The 15,578-nt window shown below is 37.5% G+C and overlaps 1 protein-coding gene across 1 annotated transcript in view; it reads left to right on the forward strand.

Moving 5' to 3' along the window:
• il21r.1 (interleukin 21 receptor, tandem duplicate 1) overlaps positions 1–15,578 on the forward strand; it is a 51,310-nt gene that overhangs the window by 25,261 nt on the left and 10,471 nt on the right. The window contains exon 8 of the mRNA XM_048246325.1: positions 3,475–3,562. Within this exon, the coding sequence (XP_048102282.1) occupies positions 3,475–3,562 (88 nt within the window). The remainder of the gene's footprint in view (positions 1–3,474; positions 3,563–15,578) is intronic.

The raw sequence follows: 15,578 nt of genomic DNA on the forward strand, positions 1-15,578 counted from the left end.
CTGTGTTTTTTGTTAATTGTGCTTTAATGCTGGTTGGGGCTTTTGCTGCTGGTTTGAGAAAATGTCTGCAGACAGGCAGGGTTGTTAGAGTGTGTTGGAACAACAGTCTTTTTGCTGGAGAGTCCAGGATCTTGCCCCGGGGCATGTTCTGTGTGCTAAGCAGGTTCAGGTAGAAGTCTGTCCCTTTCTGTGGTCTCTAACAGTTTTTTCGTACTCCTCACTGCCCTTTCACTGAGTCCATTGGTATGCCATGGACTGAGAAATGGTGCTTTAGCTTGTTGATAACGGTCATATGATGATTTCATCTGTTTCATACCACTCAGAATATGAGTCAATGAGCACCAGGTAGTATGTGGTTTTTCTATTGAAATATGTCCTCATATATATGGTCTCACTTCTATAAGTACACTGCACACGTGTCTTGGCCAACCATTTTTCTGAAACAAAAGCAAGTCACAAACTCTGTAACTCTACATTACGGTTTTTACAGTATGATATGTACAAAAACAAATAGAAACCAACTGTATTGCTCACAAATATATGGGAATTTGAGCTGCAATTTGCCTTGCCCATCGACTTCATCTGCCAACACTAACGTTAACACATCCCTGAACTTGAAACCTGTCCAGCCACTATGACGGCTCCTCCAATCATCATACAGAAGCTTGGCATCCAGGCCATCCCACTGCCTCATTGACTCCCAGAGATGCCGGGCTTCCCTGGAAATTATGATTTTGTCCAATAAATATCTAGCTTTTCTGCACTTAGATCAGCAAAGTCCAGTGGAGCCGAGCGTCTATGGTTTTTGATGGATTGTGTCATCACAGCAATGTATTAGGAGTGTGAAATGACCGACCAAACCTTATTGCTGAACAAACTAGCCATGAAGTTGAACATGTTTTAGCATGTTCTAGTTGTAAGAGTAGGCTAATGTAATACAGTATTATTTGATGCAATTTTCCGTGATATTTTAGAGGAGGTTGAGCTTCCCCTGTAGTGGGCCATGTCATGTAAGGAACATGGTACTGTACAAAAACGGAGACATAGCCTACATTGCAGAGCACAACTTTATTAAAGCTGCAGTTGGCAAGATTTTTTTGATCATATTCACTGAAACCGACACTATGTTCCGACAGAACAACATAAATCAGCCGGTTTTAGAAAAAAAACGGACTTCTACCTCCACCTAGAGCCTGTTATTTGTTTTGCAAAAATCCACAGCTCCCGGTTCTTCTGGTCCAATCAGAGCAGGGCTGTGTGAGACCTGACTGTCAATCACAGTCTGGTGCGCACTGACGAGCATGAACTCGATGAGAGGGTGCTCAGTGGTAGTGGGGGAGGGGCATGAGAGTTGTAAACATTTAGAATTTTGGCTAAGTCCCCTCAATCTGTCAGACTTGCCAACTGCAGCTTTAATTTATGGTGAATAAGTGTTACACTACTGTGCACAGCCCCATGCTTTTCTGAGCACTTTAGCAGCGGTTAGCTAACGATGCTAACGTTAGTTATCTACAAGTCTCCTCCAAGTGACCATCATATTATACACAATGCTGGCAATGCTGAGAACAATTAATCGTTATGGTTTGCTAAGGATTAACCCTTTGCTTAAAATAGTGGAGCAGAGAGGAGAGAATCGAATCTAACTTAACATAATTACAGAAAACTTGATCAAGATTGAAAGGCATTATTCTGTGTATCAGTTTTGTGTTAACTCTCACACATGTCGTTTGGCTGTCCTTTTCAACTCACATGACTACAAAATCCTATAAAACTGGACAAAAATCAAGGCTTCCAATGCATTTCTATGTAAGCTGTAAGGTGAAGTTGATGGAGTATGTCTGCCTGCGCGGAGCTTCTGGACTGCCATTGGCTCATCTGCGTTCGATGAGCGGGGTTTTGCGATCGGTCAATTGAATGTATACCTGGCTGTAAAATTAAAATAAGGACCCCTTTCATTTTGATTAAAATTCTAATTGAATCGGCAGTTTTATTCCGATCAAGGTGTATATAGTATGTGTCATTTTTATTCCAATTGAACCATTATTCTGATTCTAATTGGATTAAAAGTGTCTGTGTTAAGTTTGATTGCTTATATATGGTTATATACCACCATTAAATATATTCTGAGTTCAATTCAAGTTGATTCCAAATAGACTCTTCATACTTCAATTAAAGTATGAAGTTTGATTGTATAAGCCTATATAAAACTTTGTTGTATGTAGGGCTGCACGATATCAGGAAAACATGCCATAACATTATTGAGTACTGCGATAACGATATAACTTGCGATATTTAAATATACTGCTCAAAAAAATTTTTTGAAACCATTCACCCTTTTCTCCATTCTCAAACTACATTCCCAGAATGTCTGACAGTTATTGCAAAATAAAACACTTGCCTCAAAAGTTTTACTTGTGCTCAGAACCAAACAGTGTCAGAGTACCGATCCAGTGTATGATTGAAGTGTTCCCTTAATTTTTTTGAGCAGTATATTTAATATTTTTCTCCATTCTGCTTGCTGCTAGCATGGACTGTAGGGTTGGGGGGACCTACTGACTAGGCTATCGAAGTTGTGTGGAAGATCTGCTCCAAGAAAATCCTTGTAAAAGACGGATAGACAGTGTTCGGAAACAAGCTACTTAAGCTATATCGCGGCGGTCATCTCAGTCTGTAACATCCGGTAACATCATATGCTGTGCATCCCACGTTATTAGGCTACCGGCATGCCGACTACGAGGGCAGCGGAAAGTGAAAGTAATTGGGCTGCAATCGCACAGTCCAGGCTAAGAAGTAGGCTAAACAACGTTTACAAATAACGAATCCTGATTACCTCTCTGCTGCTGTCTGGGGCTTTTGCTAAATGCAAATCATGAAATAGGCCTACAAGCCTTACAGTGAAAGACAGATATCTTCTGATATAACGATAACGAAATAAATTGTTTATTTTAACACGGTGGAATTTGGCGCTGTGTTTGTAACACGTCATCCTTCATAAAACCAAAATATTCCCATATAACAGACGTGCTTTTACTTTTAGTCACCAATTCCTCTTCACCCAAGCGTAGCCTACCTCGCTCGACTCACTATCTTCAGCCATCACGACATTAGCTCCCACCTCAACACCTAAAACACATCACACCTAAACTGGTATGGGACGGGCTTCTAGCGCAGCATGACAGCATTGGTTTGGTAAAATATGTTGACATTCAGAATGTGAATACACCATAGACTGTATGGAATGCGCACGGCACAGAAAATGTATCGACTTTTATCGAAAATTAAGTCATCTTTGCGGTATGTCCATCGCAAGTGTTGATATCGCGATAACAATAGAAGATAGATATTGTGCAGCCCTAGTTGTATGTAATAGTCATAGTAATGAAAGGTCACTTTACCATGTTTTGAATGATATTTTAATGAGATGTTTACTGGATGTTAACACTCTTCTCTTTCATTTTTCTCTTTATGCACTAGGTGGACAAATAAACTACAATTCAACAGCATCCCAAATCCTAGGAATTTCTTTAACCCCCTTTATCATTCATATGAAGGGGACTTTAAGGTAAATTCTCAGTGAAATTGAATAGTGTTTTCCAGGATATAATTCAGAATTGATAAAGATATTATGCAAACACTTAAGGGTGTTTGTTTCTGAGACTAGTCTAATTCTGGCTTTACACCATACAATGTTTAAAGCCTGAGACTGGAAGTTGCTGCAGGTGGCCTGAACACCTGCCACAGGATTCTAATTGCTTAATGGCCTTATTTTGATGTCATAATTTCTATGGGGAAATTTTAAGTCGTTTTTAATTAATAGTTTAAAAAGTATAAAAGTTACAAAAAATACATCAGCTTTGTCCTTAAAATGACCTATGTTACAAAGTTTGAATGAAGTTGCTAGGTTGTTGTTGCTAGGGTACTTGAGGTGGTTGCTAGGCTGTTGCAAGGGTAGTTATGGTAGTTGCTATGCTGGTTGCTAGGGTAACCATGTTGGTCGCTATGTTGGTTGCTAGGTTGTCATCGTGAAAGTGGTTGATAGGTTGTTGCCAGAGGTGGAAAAAGTACGAAAATATTGTACTCAAGTAAAAGTACCAATACTTTGATGAAATATTACTCAAGTACAAGTTAAAATACCGATCTGAAAATGTACTCAAGTAAAAGTAAAAAGTAGTTCATTTAAAATGTACTTTAAGGGGGGGGGGGTGTACCAGAACAACCAGTTTTACCAGAGACTTTCTAATGAGGAGATACAGCACTCAAAAAATCCTCCATAGTAATGCATGGGGTTGTCTACACATATCACAACCCTTCCGCGGCAAAACGTCAACATGTGAATACATTGAGCATATCATGTGGTGTGTTGTGAATACATTGAGCCAATCATGTGGTGTGCTGTGAAGACATCGTGCCAATCATCTGTTGTGATCTCGCCGCTGGAGCAAGATTGGTGTCGTGAAGCCTTACGCTGCGCATTTCTGCCAAAATAGATGCCCGATAAGTGCCCAAAAGCGTTGCAATATGGCGCCCGAGTGGAGGTACTTGCCTAAAAGGACTTTGGTCCTAGCTCGAGTTGCTGCAGCCAGCAGCTAAGGAAGCCATGTTCATGCTCCCAGTGTGTAGCGCTGTAGCTGCAGCAACTCAAGCTAGGTAAAACCGATTGTTTCAGTTTTGTTCATACCGACAGTACTCAGTGACGTTGAGAAATGGAGATCTATGTGCAAAATCACCGGAGTTCTCCTTTAAGTTTGAGCAGTAGTTGATTTTCAAAGTTAGTTGCACTCATCCTTGATCGCTTTGCAGTGAACAGTAATCCAGCACAACTGAAAAGCCCCTCACAAGCAGCTGAGGCAGGCAGGCCAATGTTGAGTTGCAGAGAGTTTTTTTAGATTTGGAAACGAGCAGAAGGTTCAGCAGATTAAAGGGCGTTGGACGGGGGGGAGTGGGAAGTATGGAGGAGAGAGCCCTTGAAAAGTGGAATACGGGGGGCACAACATTTTCACCAGGCATTAGTAATAACTCAGGTAAGCCACACATAAAAAATCCAAACAACTCCATAAGTAGAGTCATGTGTAATGAAGTGAAATAACACAGGGAAAAAGTATTAAACACGCTAAGAAAAAGCACTAAGGCAAGGAAAGGGAAGGAACGAGCTGGAATCTGTAAGTAGTTAGAGAGTAGTTATCCTTTCTATCTGTGCAAATTAATATAAGCTTGGTTAGTAGCCTACATATTGATGGGCTATAAAAAGGTTTTTCATTACCAAGGTGTCTCACAAGAAACATTTCATGATGGATAAAAGCAAAAAGCTCTCCCAAGACCTTTGCAACCTTATTGTTGCAAAACATATCAATGAAACTGGTTACAGATGCATTTCAAAACTTCAGAATCTTCCAGTAAGCAGCATGGGAGCCATTATCTGCAAGTGGAAGGAACATCACTGCATCATCAACCGGCCATGCACAGGATCTCCTCGCAATATTTCTGACCAGGGAGTCAGAAAGATAGTCAATTCGAAGGGCCAAGGACCTCTCTGAGAAAGCTCCAGAAAGACTTGAAGGAAGCCAATTCAATTAAATTCAATTAAACAGTTCTGGAAGTAACTAAAGATCAGGATTCACAAGAGGGACCCCTGGAATCTGTTTAGAACAATGGGCCAAAATCACACCTAGTAACACCTTGTGTGCATTTCTGTAATTTTTGAACATTTATTGGCAGGAAACCATCAGCTGTATCTGGCAACACTGCTTTACCCAGAATTGGTAACACTCCATAATAAGCTGCCATAATAAATAGCAAACTAGTAATTACCTAACCCTTTGTTAATATTTGTTAATTGTTACTATTTATTTGGCACAAGTTAATAGTTTTTCATCATTAATTAAATATTAGTTGTTTGCATAAAATCTGTATGTTAATGTTTTAGCAAATCTATTAACTAATATTGTATTAATATGTGTTAATAGTTAACTAAATGTCTTTTTGGCACTAATTAACAGTTATTTCTTACATCATTTAAATGTTAAATGTTTATTCACAAACTGTATGTTAATAGAAAAGTTAACGACTTATTATTAATTAACTAATTGTTATTAAACTGTGCTTCTGCCTATCTCAATATGAACCACTCCCCATAGGACCCTTACAATAGATGGGGGACCCTTATAATAAAGTTGGCTAAGCTTAATTAATATATTAGTAGTATATAGCTATCAGTGTGGGGCCCCTTATAATAAAGTTGGTTAAGCTTAATTAATATATTAGTAATATATAACTATCAGTATGGGGGACCCTTATAATACATTTGGTTAAGCTTTATTAATATATTACTAATAGATAACTATTAGTCAGACGGTGAAGGGACTGAGACCAAAACTGGCTTATCACATTTATTCCTTTAGGAAAAGTTAAAACAAAACATGCCTTCAGGCACTGGCATACAAAAAACAGCATCTACACAAGCAAAATAAAAAGAAGTAGTTGAATGGGCTATATTACAGTACATGCATCATTCCTATACCATCACTGTCAGCCCTACTAGCAAGGGAGACATGCGACATGGAATGTTCAGGTGCACAGAACGACAGTTTATTAATATTCTGAGACTCACTAAACACTCACAGGCGTAGACCATAATGGAGGTAATGCATAAACATAATGCTAAACTAAATGTACATTCATTTCCTGCTAGACTGAATTGCACTTTCCATGCACACTAAGCTAAACTACACTGAATGCATGGAAAGTTGCTAGCGGAGTTTACAGCTAGTCACGTTAGACTCAGTGTGTATGAACTCGTGGTCATAATGAAAACATTAATAAACGTTCTCTAAGTTGCTAGAATCGCACCCAAATCCTAACAATACATGTAACGTAATATAATACAGGTGGTATATTGAAGTTTTCAACTTAAACAACATTTTACAGTTACAAAATTAAAACAAAGTGGGGAGTGATTTATACAGTCAACCTACCTAATGCAAAGCATACCGCTTCTGATCAGATGACTAAAAAAGACATTTAGTTAACTATTAACAAATATTAATACAATATTAGTTAATAGATGTGTTAAAATATTTACAGATTTTATGCAAACAACTCATATTTAATTAATGATGAAAAAACTATTAACTTGTGCCAAATAGATATTTCAGTAACAATTAACAAATATTAACAAAGGGTTAGGTAATTACTAGTTTGCTATTTATTATGCCACCTTATTATGGATCAATCAATTATTTTTAAGTAGTATGATAGTAAGCTCCACCTTAATGTGCATTACCACAACTTACTTTGTAAAATTGTTAAGGGTTATCCTGAAGGACCTGGTGGTCTCTCATGTCAGGGCAGGGAAAAAGTGGGAGAACCTTAAAAAAAAAAAAAACATTTCACATGAATATCACTTAGTTAATATTCGTGTCTACATCAGAGGAAGCAAAGATGAAAAGATAACGTTAAGTTAGTGGTGTGGCCAGAGGTCCCGGTTAATGTTAGCTAAATTAGTAATGTATGAAACTTGAGACCCCTGTTTTACAAAATACAGCCTTAATAGAGACAGTTGGTGACCACCATTGTTAATAACTACCATTAACGTAGTGTGATAACGTTGTTGTGACATTACAAGCATTTTCAGCTAACGTTAAAATGCCATAATCTAACGTCAACATCAAATAAGCAGTATAAGTGTAAGTATACTCTTCTGATCCCGTGAGGGAAATTTGGTCTCTGTATTTATCCCAATCCGTGAATTAGTGAAACACACTCAGCACACAGTGAACACACAGTGAGTTGAAGCACACACTAATCCCGACGCAGGGAGCTGCCTGCTACAGCGGCGCTCGGGGAGCAGTGAGGGGTTAGGTGCCTTGCTCAAGGGCACTTCAGCCTTGGATCTGGGCATGGGAGAGCAGTGCTCAACCACTTCCCCCGCCCACATTTTTCCTGCTGGTCAGGAATGGAACCGGCAACCCTTCGGTTACAAGTTCGAAGCATTAACCAGTAGATTAATGATTAATTGATTAATGCTAACTTTGGCATAACGTTAACCATAATGTTACATGCACCAGGGTTGTGCACAATTCGAATTGCAATTCTGCTTCCTGTTTGCTACCTAAATTAAAATGCAAGTGAAATTCAAGAATTGAATTGGAATTTAAGAGCCAGTTTCAATTCAATTCTGGAATTTTGCACAAGCCTGACATGCACATAATGTTACATGCACGGTACATAACGTTAACCATAATGTTACATGCAATGATATTGGGTCTAAAGATGACAAAATTCTGATTCAATTGGTTACACAGGACTGAATTCATTACCATATAATGTTAAATTAACCTTCAAAAACAAAACATTACTTACAGTTGTAGAGCAGATCCTAGTAGCTTGCTTGACGTGTTCTCAGGTCGCGAACTACAGACTACAGTCAATCCAGGTCTACCCTACATTTAGGCATATCACAATGCAATGATTTTGTAGGGCACCAATGTAGTGAACAAAATTTTCAGTTGGATTTCGAACACCACTATAAAAGGGCTGATTCACTATATATAGTGCACTATATAGTGAAAGAGTGAACTTTTCGAACGTAGCTATGGTCTACTGTGGATGTACAAAGATCTGTTTGACCTGGATTGGCTTTTAGTTTTAGAGCTGAAACTGTGTCGATAGCTCAAAAGCTCTAGGAGCTGTACAGTAGTCGCTCCAAAAAATGGGCAGATAGAATAATAATTTGAAAACTTAAGAACAACAAGCCCACTAATAATGCGATAAAACATACGATTAGCTAACAAAATTCAGTGATTAATCACGATTATGTGTAATGCAAGAAATAAAATGCAGAAAAAAAATAATAAAAAAATATTAACTTTTCCACAATTTTCATTTTTTTAGATGCACCTATATGCTTGCTTAATTAGTCTTACTTAAATGATGTTAACCAAATATATTGTATGCAAATATTTTAATAATATTTAATAATAATTATACTGATGGCGGTGATCTGCACTCGATTGCTTTTCCTCAGGAACCATGTGTTGTTGCGTCTCAGTAGACTGAGATTGAATTTAACGGTCTGAAACTGAATTGTGAAATATATATTTATATATATATATATATATATATATATATATATATATATATATATATATATATATATATATATAAATTCTGAGATCACTTTCAGCGTGGTTTCAGCGACAGTGACACTGAAGTTAAACACCTTGACAGTAGCCTACATTTTGCGCGCCAGAGCCAGAGCTTGTTTACTGCATATTTTCTGCACTTGTTCACCTCATGCTGGTAAAATAAGGAACTACAACTTAATTTCAGTGGCTCTTTGTAGACGGCTCTACCGGTTCTCATACGCATTGTGGCTCATACAAAACTCAAGATCTCGCAAAACAAACACAAGATCTTGCAAATCAAAGTCAAGATCTTGCAAAACAAACCCAAGATCTCGCAAAACAATCTCAAGATCTTGCAAATCAAAGTCAAGATCTTGCAAAACAAAGTCAAGATCTCGCAAAACCACTATAGTCAGTGTTTGTCCCCAGTACATGTTTTTCCTCGATTTTTTCCCCCTACATGTCACTTCGGGGGCTCCATAGAAAACAGATGATGACACTACTACAAAACCAATGCCAAAAAAGTTGGGACAATGTGTAAAATGCAAGTAAAAACAGAATGTCATAATCGGAAAATCTTGTAAACCAATATTTAGCTGCAAAAAGGACATAGACAACATATCAAATGTTGATAATAATAATAATAATAATAATAATAATAATAATTAATAATAATAATAATAATAATAATCTTTATTTATAGAGTGCTTTTCTAAATTTCAATTTAATATCACTTATAGAGCGCCAAAACATTGCACATGTCTCATGGCGCTTTACAGAGTGTTAAACAATCAGAGAATGCCCATGAGTAACAGGGGCGAGGAAAAATTTCCTAGAATTGGAGATACATGTACAGTAGGAAGAAACCTTCAGCAGATCCACGACTCAAGGGCCTAACCCATCTGCCTAGGGTCAGTACAGAACAGTAAGGTCTGTTGGTTACACTTTCTATGAAGGTTGTATTTATAACGCCCTATGAATGCATTCATAATGTTTTATAAGGTGTCTATAAAGCATTGCAATGCTCATTATTACCATCTATAGGTATTCACAAGTCGTCGTAACCAACTTTATGATGCATTATGACAGCTAATTATGAATGATTATAATTTTAATCTGAATAATGCATTATAAATATGTCAAGATCTGCCTACTCACTTGTCAGTTTTATGATGCATCATAACTACTTTGCTTTGCCTTCTACTGTAGTCCTATATATAACTATAACTATAAGTATATTTAATAAAGTTATAATAATTTATACATCTCTCTATAGCACACAATTATAAACAGCTATGCAATATCATAAGTGTTATTTGTCAGCTCTAAGTAAAGTGACAAGAATATGACCATATTATTCTACAATGAAATGAGACAGTCTGGACAGTAAAGACAAAAGGAATGCATTTAGTTCACTTTATTAGAGGGGATGCATCCCCTCTATTGAAATCCGAAAACTTCTTATTACAGTGCATGAAAATGCACTGTAATGTTCTTCCTAGGCAACTTCTTATTATTATTATTATTCCGCTTACCACTTTTTCCGTACGCAATTTCTCTTGAACAGTTTAACTTAGAAACATCATTCAAACTTTGTAACATAGGTCTTCAAACAGATCAGGTTGGTATGTCTTTTCAACTTTGAAACTTTTATACTTTTTAAACTATTAAAGAAAAACTTTTTTAAAATCCCAATAGACTTAACATTGCCGATTATGACATCATAATACGGCCATTAAGCAATTAGAATCCTATGGCAGGTGTTCAGGCCACCTGGATCAGCTGCCAGTCTCAGGCTTTAAGCATTCAAACTGGCCCTATTAAGACTACACATCCTGTTCAACTGCTTCCTCTGCCAAAAACTGTTTCAAAATAAAAGTCCTCACTACAATATTTCACTGTTAAACAATTTAACCCTTTAAACTACTGAACTTTTTAACTGTTCAGCCATTGTAACTGTTACTTGTCATCAACTATGACTCCTACCCACTGTAGCTAGTTAGCATGGTTAGCATGGTTAGCATAGTTAGCATGTTAGCATTGCTAGCATTTTTTTGCAAAACTGCTAAAAATTATTAGCTAAGTTAGCTAAGTAATATGGTTAGCATAGTTAGCATGTTAGCATTGTTAGTATGCTAGTTAGCATTTTTAGCAAAACTGCTAAAAATTATTAGCTAAGTTAGCTAAGTAACATGGTTAGCATAGTTAGCATAACTACTAAAAATGATTAGCTAGGTTAGCTAAGTCACATAATTAGCATAGTTAGCATGTTAACATGGTAGTTAGCATAGTTAGCATAACTACTAAAAATGAAAAGCTAGGTTAGCTAAGTCACATGGTTAACATAGCATGTTAGCATTGCTAGCATAGTTAGCATGTTTAGCAAAACTGCTAGAAAATGTTAGCTAAGTTAGCTAAGTAGCATGGTTAGCATATAGTTAGCATGTTTATCAAAACTTCTAGAAAACGTTAGCTAAGTTAGCTAAGTAGCATGGTTAGCATGTTATGCTAGCACTGCTATAAAACATTAGCTAAGTAACATGGTTAGCATAGTTAAAAATCTTAGCATAACTACTAGCTACTATATCTACTATCAACTACTTTCAGTTATCGTCAAATATATACCTATACACAGCCATTAAACTATTTGAATATCAACATTCATTAAACTTCCAGTCTGTCAACAACTTTTAAACTATTTACCTTCAACTTTTAAATGGTCTACTTTTAAACTATCTATTAAACTAGCTGTCTATCAACATTTTTAAACTATCTACTATCAACAACTTTTAAACTATCTACATTCAGCTTTTAAACAGTCTACTTTTAAACTATCAACTTTTATTAAGCTATGCAACCACCATGTCTATCCTAGCATCACCGTAGTAACCATCTCTATATTATCTGTTTTAACTATACATGATATTTTACATCACAACTTTAGCATTTTCATGCACTGGTAATTCCTTGGAATTGCATTTCTAGTTATTATTATTATTTTTCTTTTTACCTTTTTGTTGTGCGGCTATTCAGCCCAAACCGCTTAACGCATTACAAATTTGGTTCAAACACCGTTCCCAGATCTTCCAAGGCTTTTTGCCGTCCTATCCGTTTTCATGTTTGAGAAGTTTATACTTTTTGAGATATTTGTAATTAAAAGTGTATTTTTCCCCCCATAGACTTGAATGGGGGCTGTGATGTCATAATAGAGCCAGCTCTTTCGTTAAGTAGTTCTCAGAGCAGTTCCCAGGCTAATCAGAACACTGGCACAGGTGTCACCTGTGAGGAATTCAACTGTCTCAGCCTCTAAGCATACAATCTAGCTCTGCCTGAACTACACATCCTGTTAAAGTGTTTCCTGTGTGTCAAAATAAAAGTCCCAGCCATATCTCATGCATTCAGCATTATATCTCCAGAACGGCTTGACGTACATGCTTCAAATTTGATACGAGTGTTTTTATGGACTCAAAGATGAAGTGAGTTGATGTTGGAGGTTGAAGGTCAAATGTCAAGGTCAAAAACACCTTGAGTGTTATATCTCAAGAATGCCATGTCACACAAGATTCAAATTTGGTTACTCCAAAAGCACCTTTGCAGGTATCACAAGGTCAACAGCCCCACCAACACCCTAACCAGCAGATTGCATCCCCTCGTGTAATTCCTCAGAATTGCATTTCTAGTTTTCATTTGTCATTCCTTTTGTCTTTCCTGTCCAGGCTCTCATTTCATTGTGCCTCATATTTGTTTATAATAACCTTATATCTATTAATAACAACACCTCATTTGCTCTACCTTACCTAAAGCTGACAAATAACACCTTTGACATTAACATAGTGATTTATAATATTGTGCATATGGAGTAAAGAGGCTAGACTCGATACTTAGTTCATGGCACCCTTTAATTACTCAGTGAACTTATATCTGTTAATAATAGGGTCATATTCTTGTCACTTTACTTAGACCTGACAAATAACACTTATGATATTGCATAGCTGTTTATAATTGTGTGCTATAGGGAGATGTATAAATTATTATAACTTTATTACATATACTTATAGTTATAGATATATAGATATACAGTATAAGTCAAAACTACATGCATCACTATATGCATTTAGCAAAGCAAAGTAGTTATGATGCATCATAAAACTGACAAGTGAGTAGGCAGATCTTGACATATTTATAATGCATTATTCAGATTAAAATTATAATCATTCATAATTAGCTGTCATAATGCATCATGAAATTGGTTATGACGACTTGTGAATACATATAAATGGTAATAATGAGCATTACAATGCTTTATAGACACCTTATAAAACATTATGAATGCATTCATAGGGCGTTATAAATACAACCTTCATAGAAAGTGTTACCGGTCTGTTTATATGATAAATGAATAAGTTAGTGAAGTGTAGAGAAAAGAACATGGTGTTTAAAGCCACCTGAGGTATATGTTACAAAGAGGTGGGATGGTGTCAGAAACTTCAAATAGTCCAGTGTAGGAAATTAATTGCCCAAGGGGATTAGGCGTTGTCATAAGGGCAAGTAGTGGGTCGTTAGGCTGTGCAGGCCAGGAATCCGGGCAGGGGGACAGCAATAGGCCATAATAGGACAGTCGTAGGGCTGAGACTTTAGATGAGATGAGTGAGATGAGGGCCAAACACAAGGATGGCTGATGGTAATGGTATACCTCACAAATGAGGTAAGGGGAAAGAGAGAGAGAGATATAGATATAGATTTATAGATATACTATAAATCAAAATGATTAATATCATTGGTACTATATAGTGTTATACCATAGTGAGAATAGGCAGAGTAGGGAGAGGAGGGGTTGTACAGCGTGACACATGAAAAGTCCTTGACAGCACTATGCTATAGCACAGGGGTGGGCAAACTTTTTGGCTCAAGGGCCACATTGGGTTTTGAAAATTGGCCGCGGGCCGAACCACCAATAAATGAGGAAAAATTACATGTAATGACATCAATAATATGTAATACATACTGTACCATTCACTGCTATTGAAATATGTGCAAAGAAACTACTCGGTAATTATCTGTTTATTATTATTATTATTATTATTATTATTATTATTATTATTATTATTATTATAATATTTTTATTGCGGTTGTTGTTGGCCACAACCACGCCTCACAACCTCCAACACAACAGGCATGAAAAAGGGGTGGCACCCCAATATTGGCCTAGGTAACACAGCTTATCACAGAACAGTAGGCTGCACACATTAACCTGCCCATAACGTTGTTCTCAAACCTGCAACAACATATTTCCTAAAAAGTAAAGAAGCAACTCCACCATTAGTGGTTCATTCATTCATTTAATTTCAATGGGAACAGTGCTGTTGGTCACCAATTTTTGTGAGAGCATTAAAGTCTGGGGTCATTTCACTTGTGGCGATTCGCAGTATAGCCCCCAAGTGTCGATCAGTGAGTTGCGCTCTGTGCCGTGATTTGTTGAGGTTCATCACACTGAAAGTTTGCTCACACACATAGGTCGAGCCAAATAACACCAGTATCCTCTGGGCCACCTGCAGGATGTTTGGAAACTTTGTCACGTTTAGGGATGCATAAAACTCACCCAGTTTAACAGAGTTGAAGTTCTCCTTTAAGACAGAGTCGCACTGCAGGTCGATCAGCTCCAATTGCAGCTCCTCCGGTGCTGTTTCATCGTCCAGTGACAGGGGACATGACACCAGCTGAAGTAGCTTCTCAATTTTCTCAAAATCAGAGAATCAACGGCAAAATTCTGTGTGCAGGCCATCCAGTGATTTGCAGTATTTACTTGCATGCAGTGGGGCCTCTTTGAGTGTCGCCAATGTGGGGAAATGAGTGAATACTTTCTGTGTGCTTTGTCTTGAAAATAAAGTCAATTTGGCTTTAAAAGCTTTCACGTTGGAGTACATGTCATGCACCAATTGATCCTTTCCTTGTAGCTTTACGTTCAGCTCATTCATGTGAGCCAACATGTCCACAGCGAACGCAAAGTCACATATAGCCAGTCTGCGTTGCGCAGCTCAGGGAAATCATCGGCTTTCCCAACCAACTCCAAAAATGACCCAATCTCATCTCTGAGCTCCCACACTCGCCAAAACACTTTCCCCAAACTTAGCCAACTGACATTGGAGTGGTAAAGTAAGTCCTGGTGGTCAGCATCGGTTTTCGGTTTCACCACTACCTTCACTACGTGATCAAAGCGCAAAACAGTCTTGCACAGGGATTCCTGGTGGATGATACAGTGCAGGAAAATTACCCCCAACTCAGGCCCTTCTCTCACTTTGTCCTGAATTCTTTTCAGAAGTCCGACGTTTTTTTCCGTTAAATTGGGTGATCCATCAATGGTGACATTCACCAGTTTACACCAAGGTAGCTTCAGCCTCTCGATGACCCCAGACACCCGGTGATATAAGTCCACTCCTCGCGTTGTGCCCTTGATGG

Source organism: Alosa alosa, chromosome 6, assembly GCF_017589495.1.
Source record: "Alosa alosa isolate M-15738 ecotype Scorff River chromosome 6, AALO_Geno_1.1, whole genome shotgun sequence".
NCBI lineage: Eukaryota > Metazoa > Chordata > Actinopteri > Clupeiformes > Clupeidae > Alosa > Alosa alosa.